The sequence below is a fragment of the Vicia villosa genome, linkage group LG1 (assembly GCF_029867415.1).
Source record: "Vicia villosa cultivar HV-30 ecotype Madison, WI linkage group LG1, Vvil1.0, whole genome shotgun sequence".
NCBI lineage: Eukaryota > Viridiplantae > Streptophyta > Magnoliopsida > Fabales > Fabaceae > Vicia > Vicia villosa.
The window spans coordinates 163,918,088-163,938,343 of record NC_081180.1 but is presented as its reverse complement, the minus strand read 5'-3'; the positions used below and the strand labels follow the sequence as shown (position 1 = coordinate 163,938,343).

Here is a 20,256-nt window from a genome sequence, read left to right as displayed (position 1 = left end):
TGGAAAAACGGTTGGTTAGGGAGGGGCACTTTGGCAGAGTTGTACCCTCATCTTTACCTGGAAGTAATATCTAAAGATCAAGTCATTAACAACATAGGTTTTTAGAGTGGTGACTAATGGTGTTGGAACTTGATTAAAGGCAAAGAAGTGTTGGGAATGGAGGCGCATGTGGAACTTGCAGAGCTGCAACAACTGCTATTTTGTATCAGTCATGTCTCTAATTTACCAGATGCGTTTATTTGGCAGCATGATTCATCTAAGAGTTTCACTATGAAGTCGTGGTATGCTATTCTGAATCAGTCTCATGGAGCTGCAACATTGGAAGATGGTAGGATATAGGGTATGAGTATCAATTGGGGGGCATCTGTCCCTTCGAAACTCAAGATATTTGGGTGGAGACTTATCCAGGACAAATTACCTTCTGGGAAGCAACTTCTTAGAAGACACATTATATCTCAAAACCATGAAGCATGTGTGTCTTTTGTAATTTGCAGGTTGAAGATATAAACCCATTTGTTTCTGCATTGTGTTAAGTTGGATTGGCTGTGGAGTAATGTCTCATTTTGGTTGGACTTTCAATTGCCTACTATTAAGGACTGTTGTGGTCACCTATTAAAATGGGCATAATTATTGAAGGGAAAGATGGCTAGCAACAGGGTTGGAGCTATTTGGTTGATAATATGTTGGTGTATATGGAAGCATATAAATGATATAATCTTTAATGGTGCGGAATTGGATATAGAGGAACTATTTTACATGATCTTATGGTACTTTTGGTCGTGGCTTGCATTAGCTTCCAAGGGTATAATTAATTGTAATTTTTATGAGTGGTTCAAAAACCCTCTCTTGTGTATTTGATTACCTGTAGTTTCAATTTCTATCCTCGTTTTCTTGTACGGGTTGAAGTACCCCTAATACTCTTCTTCCTAATACAAGAGTTGCTTATTAAAAAAAAATTATGTGTATGGGAAATGTCCCTACCAAACAAGGTTTATCTGTTAGTACTTATCTTGGTTCTATCAATTGATTAAACTATTTTATTCTTATAAAAAACAAATCAAATAGTACATATCTAGAAAACAAGCATTTTGAAGCCAAATGTAATCTATAAAGTAGTTGTTTAAACGAAGACTCTAGACACAACACCGACACACCAACACTAGTAATAATTTTAAAATATGAATAAGTTGAATGTAATCATATATGTCATTGGAATGTCAGTGTCGAATACGTGTCAGTTACGAGACTTTCATTTATTCATAGGTGTGTATGCTATTAATTTCCAGTGAAACCAAATTGGAGTTATGTACCTAGTAGAAGTAGTCTTTGAAGAGTGAGATATTTAAGAAGATTAGAAGAATGTTGACTATATATATCGTATCTTTAGGACTAAGCCGTTGCAATATTATCAAGCTAGATAAATCTGTGATTGGGTCATAACTTAATCAAGTAATATTCAGAACTTCAGATACAAAAATATGTATACTCAATATATGTACCAAAAGCATCATCCCTACTTTCAAAAAACATGCATAGCCAAACACCATGAAACATATTCCAACTCTTCATTCTTTACATTGTATTTCTTATGAGCATGTAGTAGTAGTCCATTTAGTTTCAGTCAAAGGCTTCCCCTCATCCATGGACTTTCTTAACCTGCACTAAAGGAAACTTTATAATTATGCTGCAGAAATTTCTTGATAGCCCAATTAAATTGCCCCTGATATCATTCTTACATGAAATAATCAATCTATTGCTCTCTTTTTTTAAGAAAACTTGTTATTGCTTGATTGAAAATGTTTGATGGTGAGCCAAATTTACACTATTCAAACTTTTTACATTATAGAATAAAAAGATATAAATGTATTCAATGCTGATAGTTGATGACAAGAAAAATCTAGAGATATTAAGGTAAGTAGGGTGTTCCTCGGTTTGGACGGTTTTCACGTTAAAAATCATCCGAACCGCAAGAGAAAAAAATATGCGATTCGGTTTGATTCAGTTGGCTTTTAAAAATAAAATTGAATCAAACCAAACCTAACTAATGCGGTTTGGGTTGGTTTGGTTGGTTCGATTTTTTACAAAAAAAGTATAGAGCCATATATACACATATGGAAGAAAATATAATTTTGTGTTTTATCATTCACACATTTCTATAAAAAAGTTTATAATTGTCAAAATAAATTTAAAATTTAATACATAAAATTGCGCCTTACACGTTTATCTTAAGTCTAAAGAATGATATACATGAAATTGCATTCATAAAAAAATATCATACAAACAATACGATAAAATATATTTTGTCAAAATAGTATTTATAATAAAAAATATTTTTTTATATGTAAATTAAAATAAATATCATACAAAGAATATGATGAAATATACATAAAAATTTTTTTTTATTTCTGTAAAGAATTAAAGAAATATATATTAGTTAAGTAAGATTTTCTAACAGTTTGGTTCAGTTTGCAAAATACAAACCACAAATCGAACCGAACCGCGCAGTTCTATTAGAAAATGATCTAAACAGTTCTAAACCAAATACAATTTTTGTGGTTTTAATTTGATTCGGTTCGATTTTACGGTTTTTTTATTAGACCGATTTGGTTTTGAACACTCTTAAACGTAAGTCTGACTTATATGGTTAACAAAATCTAGATATATTAGTTTCGAGGAAAAACTAATTTTAGTTCCTCACAAAATTTACAAAATCCAATTTAAATTTTGAAAAATAAAATTAATTTAACTTTTATAAATTTTAACGGGATGATAGTAGTTGTTAAGGTAAAATTTTTCTCAAATAGTTTTTTTCTTATTTATAAACTATGAATGTAGTATCATATGTATTATTTATGGTATATGTATTTTTAAAAATTTTTTAAATTACGTGGATAGTTACATTGAATTTTATTTTTTAATATTAAATTAATTATTTATTTTTAATTTAAATTTTAAATAATTCATATTTGAAAATATCAAAAAATAAAAATTTATCTAGAAGGAATCGAATCCAGAAACATTTAAATAAAATCATAGGTCTAGGCCAATGTATCCATAATTTATACTAATATTAAACAATTTTTAATTTAAAACAAAAAATACAAACAAATTTAGGGACCTTTAAAAAACATCTTAAACCTTTATCATTAGGTTAATGTATCCATAATTTGCAATAGTATTAAACAATTCTAAATTTAAAATATAAAATATAAAATTTGTACCTAAGGAGTCTCAAACTCAATTTCCTTCAAGTTAAAATTATAGTCACTTTACGACTAGACAACTCAGTCTTTGTTGTTAATATTTTTAATGATAAATATTTAACTTAATAATTTAGAACAAATATTTATTTATTTTAAACAACACACAATTAAATATTTACTTATTTCAAATTAATTTAAATTAAATAATAATAAATTAATTTAAAATTAATTCAATTAATTATTAAAATATTTAATTAATTCAATTGCATATTCGGAATTGCCATATCTCGTATGACCTTTGTTCAGATTCTAGAGTTTGGTCACACTCTCCGAATGGTTACCTTTCTCCCAAAATTGGTTATGATTTCAAAAGGCCGAGAGATACTCATTAGGATTGGTGGCGGTGAATTTGGTCTAAATCGATCCCTCACTCAAAGTCGTGTTTGGTGTGGAAGTTGCTGCATAACAAGATTTCTACATACTTTCCCTCTCAATGTGATCTTTGTAACGAGGCAGAAGAAACTACGCATCACTCGTTCTTTGGATGTAAATTTGCTTCTCATCTATAGAATTTAACCAGTTGAATTTTCATGATCCAGTTATTGGTTGGTTCAAAATTAGAATGTTGTTTAGTAAGAAGGTTTCGAGGCAATGCAACACATTGTACTCTGCTACTGTTATCTTTGTTCTCAATGCTATTTGGCTAGCTCGTAACAAGGTTAGACTCCAAAATATTAGTTTTAGTATTCCTTATTTCATTTCTAGTATTTTGGATGTTGTTTCTTTTGCTGGAAGTACCGCAACTGGTACGTTTCTAGATATGCAGGATTTTGTGATCTTTAATAGATTTTGAGTTACTATCTAATCTCCTAAAGTTCCAATAATTATTGAGGTCATTTGGAAACCTCCCCTAGAAACTGGATTAAAATTAATTGTGATGGTGCTTCAGTTTCTTCCTATGGTAATTTTTACATAGGTCTTAATCTATCTGATTCATCTTACTATACTTCCATTCCTCCTAATTTACGAGCAAATTTTGTAAAAAATCGACTTAACTTACCATTCTTTAGGTTTATATCTTCTTAACAGGGTTTTGGTGGACGTCCACCTATCCATTTTCTAACAATTTTCTTTTCTTCAATATATTATCATTTAAAAAAAACTTATATAAACATTTTTTTCTATGGACTCAAAATAAACTAATAACATTTTTTATATGTTTTTTCATATGTTCTCCTCACTAGAATTGTAATAGGAATCCGAATATTGATTTGTTTTATTGTGGAAACCTATTATGCTATTATTTCTATTCTCTGGTTTGTGTCCTACAAGCATTGAAATCTAAGATCAAGATCAACACCCAACAGTAATAAATAGAGAAATTCAATGATTTAATTAACTTGAAAGAGGCTAGAAGAATAATATACTTGCCTTATTTGATGCCAGAGTAGCACTACCAAAAACTTTCTCTGCTCTGACTAAATTCTTTCGTGGAATTGAATGAGGATTATTATGTGGAGGAGGAACTGAAGAGTGTGTTTCTGGCCCTTTATAATCAATCTCATATATATCTGAATCTGAACTCAATATTCCCTCTGATTCCCCTGTTACATATATAACTAATTAATTAGTAATTAATAATGACTTACTAATATTATAAGTTTAAAGCATACATAAAATAAATAGAGATATAAGTTGTGATGTTATACTAGTTAAAAAGATATACAAACCTCTTGAAAAGTGAGGAAGAACTAGGAGGAGAAAGAGAAAGAAGCTGGTTGTGAAGGATGACCTATGCTCCATATTTGGCATGCTCTAAATCTCTTTAGCCTTTTTATTAAACTAAATACTATTTATCACTAGTATAATAGATATATGAAGCCAAAGTTGTGGTCGTTTATATGGTGGAAAATTCAATTATTAGAAGTGGTGGGGACTGTGTGAGGGGTTCGTTTGGGCAAGAATCACTTATAAAGGCTGGCTCACTCAGCCAATGTCTGTGTGAATCTCTTATTGTTTTGAGCTAAAAATTTATCTGATTTATAGATAAATTTATTTGCATTCAGTTGAAGATGATTTTGGATGATTGGTTTAAAAAATTCGATCCAATTGGATTTAATTTTATGGAGTTTAATATAAATTAGTTTTTATATATTTAAATTATAAATTATATTTTTTATTTAATAGTATAAAAATACTATTAAATGATAGATTTGACATATTTCGTGTTTTACATTTAGGTGTCCAAGACAACACCAACAAATATATTATCAATCTTGACGTATTAGTATTTGTACTGTATCATAGATATGTGAATCTTTTATTTTCACTCTATTTCTTGACAAAATATATATTTAAATTATTGCCATCCACAGAACAAAATAAGTTGCCAGGTGTTGGAGTGATGTGAATGTGTCGGGATATCAATTAATGTTTTTATTATAGTTGTAAATTATGGTGCTTGTTGTCGTAGATGCGTTTGCAACCAACATTGCAACTCTGTGCAATTGAGAAATTGTTATGTTTTATTATTAAATTGGAAGCCAATTGCACTTTTAGGTTCTTAAAATTTTAATTTTTTATTTTGTTAAATATTTTTGTTCAAAACATGATGTATATATGATATGAAGCTGGACCGGCCCAAGAGAAATAAAAGAATGTCTGTTTTACTTAAGGACTATTATCATTAAATAGGTGCTGTTAGCAATTTATTTTTAAGAGTTTTTTGTTGTTATTTCGGCCCAATGTCTTTAGGCCCTCTAGAAGTCTAAAACCCTAGCTATTTATATTGTAGTTTGCTGAATGTTGAAGGTATGAAGAAAGTATGAAGTTTGTTTAATGTCAATTTCTTTTTATGCCATTTAGATCTAAATTTAACCTAGCTTTATCTAACATTGGTGCTTTCATCTCTCCCTTCTCATTCCTCCCATGGCTCCCCCTAAACCCCCCAACCCCTCTTCTAAAGAAATTTTAGAAGAAGCCCTTCAAATCACTACTTTAAACTTAAACAATGCCATGCAAGAGACTCAAGAACAAATGGATGTGAGATTCCATCAACTCTCTACTGATTTATCTAACATTCAATCTCGATTAGACAACGACAAATCAGAAAAGGATTCTAGATTCGAGGCCCTCATGGCTGCCATCACAAAACTTGCTACTCAAAAAGAGCTACAACAAGCTCTTACACCTAGTTCTGCTACTGTTCATGGGTCAGGCAGCACAAGCAGATCCGCCACTGTTCACGGATCCGGTACCGCTGCTGTTTCCGGTACTGTTCACGAAACAGTACCTCCCCCACACACTGCTACTGTTCATGGAACAGCTGCATCTTCAGGTATACCACAGAACTCACTCTCTATTTCTAGGGTTCCTACAATTAATTTTCAGAATCTGTCACCTACAAACACACCATTGAGAAATTCTGCTACTTTCTCCAACACCCACCCCCAACCTACACCCTCAAGACACTTTAATCCTCACATCCCATCATCTTTCGTACCCTATCCCCCTATCCCTACTATCTTGTCATCTTCTCAACCCTTCAATATTCCTTTTTCCCAACAGCCCCCTTTTTCACATTTTCCCTCCCAACACTCATATTCCAATCTGTCCCAAATCCCACCCTTACCAACAGCACGCAGCCCAAAACTCGAACTCCCTATGTTTGATGGTTCCAACCCTCTTGATTGGTTATTTCAAGCGGAACAATTTTTTAATTTTTATAATATGCCACCGGAAAATCGTTTATCTTTAATATCCTTTTACATGAAGGGTGATGCTCTTAGTTGGTTTAAATGGATGCATAATAGTCAATTACTATCTAATTGGACTTCCTTTACAAGAGCTTTAGAGTTGCGATTTGGTCCATCAACTTATGACAATCATCAGGCAGAATTATTTAAATTAAAGCAAGAAGGAACCGTGATGGAGTATCAAACGAAATTTGAACAATTGGGAAATCAAGTGGTGGGTCTGCCACAAGATGCTATCTTAAATTGTTTTATTTCAGGTCTTACTGCTGATATTAGAAATGAAATGGCAATTCAACGACCCACAAATATCTCACAAGCTATTGGATTAGCTAAATTGATTGAAGCCAAGCTTAAGGAGTCTAAGCCCAAGTTCCCAAAAACCTATGTTCACCCTTACCCCAAACCCAACCAGCTTACCTCCACTACCCCACAACAAAAAGGCCCTTCTTCCGCCCCAGCCCAATCACCTTTTTGGCCCAAAAGCTCTCCCACCTTCCAACCATCCCAATTACCCATAAAAAAATTATCTCAGGCCCAAATTCAGGAACGACGAGCCCAAGGGTTGTGTTTTAATTGTGATGAAAAGTTCATTCCAGGACATAAGTGTGCTACAGGAAGATTTTTAATTTTATTATGTGATGATGAGGTCATGGACCATCCTCAAGTTGTTGAAGAGCAACTAGAAATTGTTACTGAAACAGCACCAGATGACACTTATTTTCAATTATCTACTCAAGCACTAACCGGACAATTTTCTCCTCAAACTCTAAAATTTCGAGGAACTATTGGTGGATTACCGGTTATGGTCTTAGTGGACACAGGCAGCACCCACAATATACTACAACCTCGCATCGCTCAGCACCTTAATCTCCACACTACCCCAATTCCACAGTTTTCAGTTATGGTTGGCAATGGCTCACACCTTCATTGTGAGGGAATTTGCAACAACGTAAAGTTGGTTTTAAAAGAACAACCGTTTCAATTACCTTTTTACCTCCTACCTATAGAAGGAGCTGATGTTGTCTTAGGCATGGCTTGGTTAAGGACTCTTGGAACAATTCAGGCTGACTTCTCTATCCCATCAATCACCTTTAACCACAATGACTCACCCATGACTCTTCAAGGGGATTCTGCCACACTTCCCAAACAAACCACATTTCACCAATTTAAACAACTTGTCCACCAAGATTCTATTGCTTCACTACACCTCATGATTTTTCAACCCAGCCCCCCTCCAACTCACACACACCACCTCAACTTCGAGACTCACTACCTACAAACAATTCCCCTCAAATCACCAAACTTCTTCAAAAATTTTCCAAAATCTTCCAAAACCATATCGGCCTTCCCCCACCCAGACCACATGATCACCACATAAATTTACTTCCCAACACTGCCCCAGTCAACGTTAAGCCCTATAGATACCCTCACTCCCAAAAATCTGCCATGACTACTATTATTGATGATATGCTTAAAGAAGGCCTAATCATTCCTAGTCACAGCCCTTTTTCTTCCCCAGTTTTGTTAGTAAAAAAAAAAGATGGCACTTGGAGGTTTTGCGTTGACTATCGTGCCCTTAATGCAGTAACAGTTAAAGACAGATTTCCTATCCCCACAATAGATGAATTGCTAGATGAACTTGGCTCTGCTAAGTTTTTCACCAAATTAGATTTACGCTCGGGTTATCACCAGATCCGAATGGCATCTCAAGATACACATAAAACGGCTTTTCGTACTTTCGACGGACACTATGAATTCTTGGTTATGCCCTTTGGCTTGACCAACGCACCTTCTACATTTCAATCAGCAATGAATGATCTTTTGAGACCTTATTTGAGAAAATTTGTTTTAGTTTTTTTTGATGATATTCTAATCTACAGTTCTGATTTTACTGACCACCTAGCTCATTTACAGGTTATTTTTGAGTTACTAATGTCCAATTTTTATGTGGTGAAGTTATCAAAATGTGTTTTCGCAGTTCCTAAGGTTCATTACCTAGGACATGTTATTTCTAGAGGAACAGTTGAACCAGATGCAGAAAAGATCAAGGCAATTTTGGATTGGCCTCAACCACGTTCGCTCACGACACTCAGAGGTTTTTTGGGCCTTACCGGTTTTTATCGCAGATTTGTAAAACAATACGCCTCTCTCGCCGCTCCCCTCACCGATTTGTTGCGATCCACTAAATTTGTTTGGAGTACATCAGCGGTCGCAGCCTTTACAGAGTTACAACAACGAATGACCGACATGCCGGTCTTATCTCTACCAGACTTTACAAAAAAGTTTGTTGTTGAAACAGATGCTTCAGGGGTTGCCATAGGTGCAGTGTTATCCCAAGACGGCCATCCAATCGCTTTCTTCAGCAAGAAGTTGTGCCCTCGTATGCAAGCTGCTTCAGTTTATGTGAGAGAAATGTTTGCTGTCACAGAAGCAATCAAAAAGTGGCGTCAGTACTTAATTGGTCAAGAGTTTCATATATACACGGATCAAAAGAGTTTGCGGAATCTGTTACTCCAAAAGATTCAAACTCCAGAGCAACAGAAATGGGCAGCCAAGCTGCAGGGGTTTAATTTTCAGATATTTTACAAACCTGGTAAGTCTAACTTGGTAGCGGATGCTTTGAGTCGTAAATACACCAAAGAGGAACCCATGTTACTGGCCTTGTCCTCCACTGTTCCAGACATCCTCTCCAGTTTAAGGGAATATTATGAAAAAAATGAGGAAGGAAAAAGTATGATCAGCAAAAATGTTTCAAGTGAGACTCAGACAGATTATACATTTTCAAATGGGTTGTTATTCTACAAAGCAAAAATTTTCGTACCTGACTTAAACCAGATTCGTCCTAAGCTCATTCTGGAATTTCATGCGACCCCAACAGCAGGTCATTCAGGTCTTAAAGCCACTTTATCCCGCTTATCCGCATCCTTCGGTTGGCCAGGCTTGTACAAAGAAACAAAAGAATTGATTCAGAACTGCAGTGTATGTCAACACAACAAATATCTAACACAGAAAAAACATGGGTTACTTCAACCATTACCTGTTCCTAAGCAAGTATGGGAGGACATCTCGATGGATTTTATCACCAATCTACCGAACTCCTTCGGCCACACCACCATTTGGGTCATTTGTGACCGTCTCACCAAGTCTGCTCACTTTATTGCCATGCCTTCCCATTTTACAGCACAGGATCTTGCTAAGCGCTTTATAGTGGACGTTGCTCGTCTCCACGGTCAACCAAGGTCGATTGTCTCCGATCGGGATCCGTTGTTCCTTAGTACCTTTTGGAAAGCATTTTTCAAGGAACAAGGCACAACATTAAGATACAGTACGGCATATCATCCCGAAACCGATGGACAAACGGAAGTCATTAACAGATCTATTGGTACATACCTTCGCTGTTTTGTCAGTTCTCAACCACGGAAGTGGTACAAGTTCTTGCACCTCGCGGAATACTGGTATAATACTTCACATCATTCAGCCATTCAAATGACTCCGTTCAGGGCACTCTATGGTCGCGATCCACCGTCCTTGGTCGACTATATCGAAGGCTCCGTCTCTGAACCAGCTCTTGAAGAGACCTTGCGACAAAGACAAGAGATTTTTCAAACTTTAAACCAAAATCTTCTGAAAAGCCGGATCCAGATGGAGAAACAAGCGAATACAAAGAGAAAGGAACTTACTTTTCAAATTGGAGATCTCGTTCTACTCAAGCTACAGCCATACCGCCAACAAACCGTCCAAAAACGGTCGTCTCAGAAGTTATCTTCACGCTTCTTTGGCCCTTTTACCATCATCAAACGAATCGGACAGGTCGCTTACATGCTGGATCTCCCATCGACCTCTCGTGTCCATCCCGTTTTTCACGTCTCATTGCTCCGCCCTTACTATGGTCGTGAACCGGTGACTGATTTCCGCCATCTCCCACCGTCCCACCTCCTTCATCCGGATCTGCAAGCTCAAGAAGATGAGTTAGAATCGGAACAGATAACAGAGATAACATCAACAAAGCAACCCATAAACACTTACCATCCTCATTTGAGTGCACACCCTCAAGTTTCAACGAAGAAGAAGGGTTTACAAAAGAAGTTGTTTGCAGAGAAAAGTGAGTTTTTGACCGAAGAGAAAACTAAGAAGTTGTTTGCGGAGAGAGAAGGAAGTGAGCAAGTAAATGAGAAAGTAAAGTCCTTGAAACCACTTATGCTTTCTGAACGTTTGAATGTGAACGTTACACTACCACAAGTACACACGGGACCCACTTCAGCTGACTCTTCCCATCAACACAAGGCTCGAGACAAATTTTCACGTGACACTCTGCCTCTAGTTCCCTTTCCAACGCAGAAACAGCTGTATTCCAGTTCCAAATCCGCGGCGCCTCCTGGGAGTGACACGTGTCCCACGCGTTTTGATTCAAACCCTAATGCTTCAATTTCTGCACCCGGCCCAATTGCTTGCAGATCCACACAAAAGCCCATTCCACATGCATCTCCCAATTTGAACCTTGAGGACAAGGTTCTCAATGGGGCCAAGAGTATTGATATGAAGCTGGACCGGCCCAAGAGAAATAAAAGAATGTCTGTTTTACTTAAGGACTATTATCATTAAATAGGTGCTGTTAGCAATTTATTTTTAAGAGTTTTTGTTGTTATTTCGGCCCAATGTCTTTAGGCCCTCTAGAAGTCTAAAACCCTAGCTATTTATATTGTAGTTTGCTGAATGTTGAAGGTATGAAGAAAGTATGAAGTTTGTTTAATGTCAATTTCTTTTTATGCCATTTAGATCTAAATTTAACCTAGCTTTATCTAACAATATATTTGAATATGAATTTAAAAAAACTTAATTTGAATATGCTAAACATGACTTGGTCAACAAATTAAGTAGGGGAAAGAGAAATGACATGAAGTGAAATGTGGTTGGGACAAGTCCATGTGTGTGTATAATTAAAATCTGTCATGACATGGACAAGGTGTAGTGTTTGCTCTGCACAAACTCACACTACTGCATGTGTTGAGACTAAATACTCAACAGTGAGTGAACACACAAGTATGTATTGTGACGTTGCCACTTCACCAAACATGGGCCAAAAATATTATTCTCCCTCTTTTCCCTTTACCGCATTTTGTGCAAATTAATGAATACCCAAATCATTCATTTTGATGCTTACATGACTATATGACTTTAGTTAGTCGGTTAACTATGAACACCCACTTTTTAATTTGATCATTTGAAAGTTGATATAATATAGATTTTATATAAAAGAATTAATATACATTTAGTACCATTTGATAAATATTGATGAGTGTTTACCAAAAAATAAATAACTTGTTAGCCAAAGTTAATTTGCAGTTGAAATTAGGATTAGGAAAAATTGTATTTACACAATTTTATTTATATGCATTTCTCAAACACTAAAAAGTGCACTTACCACTTTTTTTGAGTTAAAGAATCAATAGTCGAGAGCTTTTAGTAAATTCTCAATTGATATTTTTGAGTTCGACAATAAATTTGGCATGTCTGACGGCTAGAACCATTAAAAAGTTTTATTCGTCTGATAACGATAGTTTGACGTAAGCACTTGTACTCAAGAAGGAGTCTTAACAACATGGATTAGCTATCACTTTCATCATCCAAAACTTCAGACCCACATAACACTTCTATCGACCTATGTTTGGGAATGTTACATTTCCCTTTCAATTCTAGTTCTTCTAAAGTTGAGCATGCCTTTGAAATGATACACTTTGACATATGGGGCCCTATATCTACAAATTCTATCCTTGGTCATAGATATTTTCTTACAGTCCTTGATGATTTCAGTAGATATGTATGGATCATCCTACTTAAGTCAAAAGCAGAAGTCTCTAACCATGTCCAAAATTTTGTTACCATGATAGAAACTCAGTTTCAAACCTGCCCTAAGACTGTTAGAACAGATAATGGACCTGAGTTTCTCATCCCTCAATTCTATGCCTCTAAAGGAATTCTTCATCAAAGATCTTGTGTTGAGACACCTCAACAAAATGGGAGGGTAGAAAGGAAACATCAACACCTCCTTAATGTAGGCAAAGCTCTTCTTTATCAAGCCAAACTTCCAAAATCCTTTTGGTCATATGCTATATTATATGCTACCTTCCTTGTCAATAGAATTAATACTCCTATCCTCAATCATAAGTCACCATATCAGTTACTCCATAACACCTTACCTGACATAAGTCAAATTAAAGTCTTTGGCTCTCTATGCTATGTTGCAACTTTGCAAAACCATAGGACAAAACTTGATGGTAGAGCCCGAAAATCTATTTTTCTAGGATATGTTGTTGGTTTCAAAGGGTCCATGTTGTTAGATATACACTCCCATGATATTTTCATCTCTAGACATGTTACTTACTATGAACACATCCTACCCTATCAATCCCAAAATTCATCTTCCACACGTCAGTGGGATTACTTTAGTTCCTTGCCTGACAAGTCAGCTGACATAGCTGACACTTTTCCTAATGAACTTGATCCAACTTCATCTAAATTAATCCTACACCTTCTCATAATTCTCACATTCCATGTGATGATAATCCTTTCCCTCTTATCCATGATTCCACCACTCTACATGTCAATCCTCCATCCTCCTCTTATGGTTGTGTATCATCCAGACTGAAAACAAAACCATCTTATCTACAATACTATATATGTGCCTATTTCAAAGACACACCAAATCAATCTTCCTTAGGTATTTTTTTATCCTATTCAGTCCTTTTTTTCTTATTCAAATTTATCTCCTTCTCAATGTCGATTTAGCATGTCAATTTCTTCTAATTGTGAACCTAAGTCTTACACTGAGGCAAGTAAGTTTGAATGCTGGAATCGGGCTATGAAAGCTGAGTTGGAAGCTCTTGATAAAACTGGTACATGGGAATTGGTGGATCTTCCAGCCAATGTTAAACCTATAGGTTGTCGTTGGGTTTACAAAGCAGAGTTGTTAATCCCGGATAGCGGAGCGGAGCGGCCGACCTCCGGGAATGGGAAAAGTGGGAATAGCGGCATCCCGGATAGCGGGATAAATTTTTGTATACTAATAATTATATAAAAAATTATAAAACATATGTCATGAAATACAACTAATTTCACAACATTCATAAAATATTTATAAAATCTAATGTCAAACAAAGAGCAATGCTTAATAATTCAAAACATAAAGATTCAAAACATATAGGTTCAAATTCAAACTTAGTACTATGATATGAAAATTCAAGCAAACATAAAAAATCATGTAGCATCATCAAAATATTCCTCAACATCTTCATCTTCATCTTCATCTTCATCTTCATCTTCATCTTCATCTTCATCTTCCTCCAATTCTTCATCTTCAACATCTTCTTCAACATCTTCCTCCGATTCTTCATCTTCAACATCTTCTTCAACCTCTTCTACCACCACGTGTTGTGCAATTGTTGCTCTTGGTGCAATTGTTGCTCTTGGTGGACTTGATGTTTGTGGTCGTGCCATTGACCTCCTAGTGTAGATTAAAGGCTCATTAGCCCCACTAGCTTCGGCAACTTGAGTCCAAGTTAAATCATGATTTGGATCAACCAATTCTTCACCATCATCTCCTACCTTTTCCATCTCTCCCACCAACCATTTGGTGTGGAAATTAATTTCGCTAAATTCCATAGGATCAATTTTATCTCGAATTTCAATCCTCTCTACCAAAGCTTGATTATACTTGATAAACACCAAGTCTTGCAATTTTTGATGTTCCAATTTATTTCTCTTCTTGGAGTGAATCTAAAATACAATAATTTGAAGTATTAATTTAATTATACTTGCATGTAAGATACTTTAATATCCTAGTATAAAATTAATAATCACATGCTCAAATATGCTCCAGTTACGCTCACATCCGGAAGCACTGCAACTCAAACTCAACACTTTAATAGCCAACAATTGCAAATGCGGAGTTTCCGCTCCATAAGACTTCCACCACTCAGCTGCAAGTAATTGTAAAAAATCATTCCCTATACATAACACAAAGTATATCACATGTAAAACTTCAAAAAATCATTCCATCTTACCTGGAGCTAATGTCGACCTTTGTCTCATTGCCGCTTTTATACCAAAGAGACCTGTAGCACCCCGGTATTGTGCCAATTCTACTGAAATCAAATCCTCCACATCTTCACTTTCACTAAGTCTCTCAATGCACTTACGGAGGCCTCTCACCAATCTAGCATCGGACTCAATTTCTGGATTAGAATAATAATATTCAGGATTGAGATAGTGACCTGCAGCATGTAGCGGATGATGAAGTTGACACTCCCATCTTTTATCAATGATTTCAAAAACTGCTTTGTATTTGCTTGAATTTAAACTGAAAGCTTTTTCAATCGATTCCTTCGCTACCCCCATTGCGGCGTATATGTATCCCATTGCGGGTTTCCTTTCATTGTCAACCATTCTTAGCACATCTACAAGAGGCACCATGCACTTGAGAGTGTAGAGAACATCACTCCAAAATGATACATTAAGAATAGTAGTAGCTGCTCTTTTTCCTTTAGCATCTTTGGCACACTTGGAACTTGTCCATTCTTCACAAAGGAACATCTCTCTAAGCTTTCCTTTCAGCTCTTGCATCCTTTGTAGACAAAGGAAGTGGGTAGCAAACCTGGTCACTCCTTGTTTAACCAATTCAACATTGCCGGTAGTCTTTCTCATTAAATTCAAAGCAAACGTATGGTTATAAATGTAGCCCACAACCTTAATCCCTTTTTGTATAACCTTTTTCACCTTTGGAATTTTGCCTATGTCTTCTAACATAAGGTCTATACAATGGGCAGCACATGGAGTCCAAAACAAATGTTTCCTCTTTTCACACAATACTTTACCCGCCGCTACATAATTACTTCCATTGTCGGTGATCAATTGGACAACATTTTTTTTCACCCATTTCTTCAACAAATGTGTCCAACAACTCGGCTAGCTTATCCCCCGTCTTTGCATAGTCAGAAGCATCCACACTCTTCACAAACATGGTCCCCACCGGGCAATTGACCAAGAAATTGATCAATGTTCTACCTTTTCTATCCGTCCAACCATCCGACATAATTGAACAACCGTATTTGTTCCTTTGCACTTCTTGGTTTTTCAACAAACCTTTCGTATATTCCAACTCATTTTTAAGAAGTGGAACCCTAAGTTCATGATAACTTGGTGGCTTCAAATGAGGACCATAGCTCCCAACGGCTTCCAACATCAACTTAAAAGCTCTTGCATTTGCTACATTAAAAGCAACTCCACATGTATAAAAAAAGCGAGCAACATACTGGATGGTTCTTGCCCTTGCTTCTTTATCACAAGCATCATTGATGCTTGTGTCCTTAGCCTTCTTATACACCAAATCTAATGGCCCTTTAGTCCTCTTGACGGCTATTGAAGAGGTCTCACCCTCAGCAAGCCTCTTTCCGGTTCGAATCCTACTTATTTCCTCGATATCCATGGTATCATCCGCATCTATTTGCACCGCAATTTCTTGTATTCCTTTCTTAATTTTTACTTTCTCAAACATGTCAGCACGTAATATAGCCTTAACATCCTCGGGTGTTTTCGAACAAGGAACTACGTCACCTTGAATTCCTGCTTGATTCCTTTTTGCCCGACTAATTCCCCCACTGCTGGTTAAATTACAGAAATCACATGTGACTCTCTTCCGGTTATTCAATTCCTTCAAATGATTATATTTCCATCCTATGTCTTTGCTATTGGTCGGTTTGAACGTTGGAGCACACGAAGCGACCGACGCAGAATTTGGTGTTGAGGAAGAAGCTGCCATGTTGTTCTATAATTGACAAAAAAAAATTTTAAGAATAAATAAATAGCCACATTGGGAGTAAAACAGTGGGGAATAAATAAAAAAAAAGGGAAAAAATATGAACCTGGGGAATAAATAAAAAAAGGGAAAAAAATGAACCTGGGGAATAAATAAAAAAAAGGGAAAAGATATGAACACAGAAGTAGAAAGAAAAGAGAGGAAGATTACCAAGAGTGAGAGAGAGTGAGACGACGGCGGGAATCTGATGGGAGAGAGAGAGACGACTGGGCCTGAGAGAGAGTGAGAAGCTGAGAGCGAGAGGTATGGTGGCTGACGGCGAGAGTGAGAAGCTGAGATGACGGCAGAAACTTAGGGCAATAGAGAGTGAGAAGCACGATAGAGAAGCACGATAGAGAAGCGGTAGAAAACAAAAATGGGAAAACTGTTTTACTTTAAAACGAGGGCAAAACTGTAATTTTCACCAGAAAAAAATTAATAAAAAAAAATGGATCTGGATCCGCTCCGCCCGGGAACGATCCGCGATTCGCTTTCTCGGCTGTAGCGGGCGCTACAGCATGTCCGCGACCACACCCTCTGTCCCGCACAGGAGGGGGCCGCTCCGCTCCGGAGCGCCGCTATAGCGGCCATAGCGTCCGGGAATGACATCTCTGTTACAAAGTGAAACATAGAGCTGATGGAAGCATAGAGAGGTTCTAAGCTAGGTTAGTAGCAAAAGGCTATAACCAAATTGAAGGACTAGATTACACTGACACATTTTCTCCTGTAGTCAAGATGACAACAGTCAGATTGGTAATAGCTTTGGCTTCCATCAACATTGGCACCTACACCAGCTAGATGTAAATAATGCCTTCCTCCATGGTGAGTTACATGAGGATGTATACATGATTGTTCCTCAAGGAGTTCAGACTACCAAACCTAATCAGGTTTGCAAACTAATAAAGTCTCTTTATGGCCTAAAACAGGCTAGCAGGCAATGGCATGAGAAACTTGCTTCACTTCTGGTTCACCATGGTTACACACAAGCATTTGCAGATCACTCACTATTTGACAAAGTCACAAATGATTCACTAACATTTCTTCTTGTTTATGTTGATGATGTGATACTAGCTGGCAATTCTCTGGCAGAATTTCAACTAATGAAGAACACTTTTCATTAAGCTTTCAAATAAAAGATCTTGGCACACTCAAGTATTTCTTAGGATTGGAAGTGGCACATTCACAACAAGGGATTTCCTTATGCCAAAGGAAGTATTATACTGATCTCTTGTCTGACTCGGGTTTCCTTGCCTCCAAACCTGCGAATACTCCATCTGATTTGAGCATCAAACTTTTCAAGGACACCAACCCTCCATATCTTGATGTACCAGCCTATAGAAGATTGAATGGTAGGCCCATTTACTTGAATACCACCAGACCTGACATCACCTTTATCACACAACATCTTAGCTAGTTCCTTTCCAAACCAACCATGATTCACTATAATGCAGCTTGCAGAGTTCTAAGATACATAAAATCTTGCTCAGGTTGTAGTTTATTCTTCCCTAGGAAGTTTACCATACATCTAACAGGTTTTTCAGATGTTGATTGGGCTGGTTGTGTGGATACAAGAAGATCAGTGTCAGGCTCTTGCTTTTACATTGGCTCTTCTCTCATTTCTTGGAGAACCAAAAATAAAACCACAATTGTCTGTTCTTCTTCAGAAGCTGAATATAGAGACCTTGTTGCAGCAACATGCATCTCCAATGGCTTGTGTCATACCCTAATTTTGACCCCCCTGAGATGTCACATCTCCAAACATTTCAAGACAGGTACTCAAAACAGTCACTTGTTTATCTGGTACTCAATCGAGGGTGCTCAAGGACAAGAGAGTTCAGGCAAAGGATCAATTAATATAAGAATAAACTCTAATACAATCATGGGACTCAAATGATTCATTCATTCACCTATGATTGATTAGACACCAGTCATCTAGACTCAGGTTTGCTCAGCTATGGTTTTGAGCCCATCAAGGACTAAAATCAGGGACCACATTTGGGAAACCCTACAAAGCTCAAGGGCATCACTCAAAGGTTTCAATCATCTTCAAATGATCCATATGACAATATCCATTAAGCATTGTACTTCAATTCAAGACCTACAGTTATCTATTCCATCTGATCTACAATTAGGGTTTCAAACCTAATTCACCTGGATAGTTGACTTTTAATCAGGACAGGGGTCCACAACTCAAAACATGGCTCAATAACTTCTATTACCTCCATATAATCCATTCATACCATTCATCTGAGGAGGGGAGTTTGATTCATTACAAAAGGTCCAAGATTTCACTTCATCTAGAAAAAGTCAGTTGTACAAGATCACCTTTGACTTTTAGGATTTTAGGTCAAACCATGACTTTTAAGGATCAATATCATTAACATATGATTATTGAATTCATTTGACCAAAGAAAATCAAGAAAATTCATCAAGAATCAAAAAGTCAAACTAGTGCATTTTGACCTAGTTCATGGATCTCAAAATTTCACCTACTCAACTCAAAAAACTTCCAACATGAAAGTTGTAGATCTCACAAAATAAAACAACTTCTCACATTGGAACTTTTTTCAAGAGATCAATCATTTAAGAGATATGAGCTTTGGAAGTTATAGGTCATAAAAACTTAGAAAAAATTCTAAGTGTTTTTAACCTAATTTTCTTCCAACTTTAGGCCCATTTTACACATTTTTCTCAAGTGATTTTGAAGAAACTCCAAACTAATGAATTGAAGTACATGTTAAGGTCTTTCCAAATTATACTCAACCTTCTCCAAATTCATTTTGAGCTAGGAGTTATGCTTGTTCAAAGTTGGCCTCGTGAAGAGAAATTATAGATCATGTATAATTTGGAACTTTGCAAATTTGTGCAAATACCTCTACCAATTGATGCTACATGATCCATAACACATAAGTGAAGATGCCATGCATTCATTTTCATTATTTCATAAGCATTAAAGAATATTCCCAAAAAACAAAGGCATGTGATTATGTAATGATTACATTTGAGAATTTATGGCAAATGGATGAATCACCAAAAGAATATTCTCCCAACCAATTGAAGCTCTCCTCTGCATCAGAATTGTCCCCTAAGATCAGAAGAGATCAATGGATGGGGAGCTAGCTCGAAAATGCAATGATCACATTTGCAAGATTCCTTGAATTTCTTCATAGCCAAGAAACCAAAATGACTTCACTAAGCAAGCTCACTCCTCTACAATTACACTGAACTCTTTGCCTATAAATACAAGTGCATACCTCAGTATTAGACACACCAAAGCAACTTTACTACTTGCTTTCTCTCTTCTCTCTTTTGCTCATATTGTTCAATAGATCTCTTGGCAAGAAGAAATTCTCAAGCCAATAGTCTCTCTATTGAAGGTGAGTATTCTAGTTACAAAGAAGGAGGAGGTAATTCTTCATACCTCACTTGAAGATCTTCATCTTCAAGT

General features: G+C 36.3%; 2 protein-coding genes across 2 annotated transcripts; both read right to left on the bottom strand.

Moving 5' to 3' along the window:
• Positions 1-1,405: 1,405 nt before the first annotated feature.
• LOC131644585 (uncharacterized) lies at positions 1,406-5,160 on the bottom strand. The gene is made up of 3 exons (XM_058915133.1): positions 4,934-5,160; positions 4,635-4,807; positions 1,406-1,656 (listed from the first exon to the last, which is right to left on the bottom strand). The coding sequence occupies exons 1-3, from the start codon at positions 5,013-5,015 to the stop codon at positions 1,636-1,638; spliced, it is 276 nt and encodes a 91-aa protein (XP_058771116.1). The 5' UTR covers positions 5,016-5,160; the 3' UTR covers positions 1,406-1,635.
• Positions 5,161-14,173: 9,013 nt separating this feature from the next.
• LOC131658674 (uncharacterized) lies at positions 14,174-16,772 on the bottom strand. Its single transcript, XM_058927945.1, has 5 exons — positions 15,887-16,772; positions 15,019-15,765; positions 14,816-14,934; positions 14,369-14,731; positions 14,174-14,179 (listed from the first exon to the last, which is right to left on the bottom strand). The coding sequence occupies exons 1-5, from the start codon at positions 16,770-16,772 to the stop codon at positions 14,174-14,176; spliced, it is 2,121 nt and encodes a 706-aa protein (XP_058783928.1).
• Between the last annotated feature and the right edge of the window lie 3,484 nt (positions 16,773-20,256).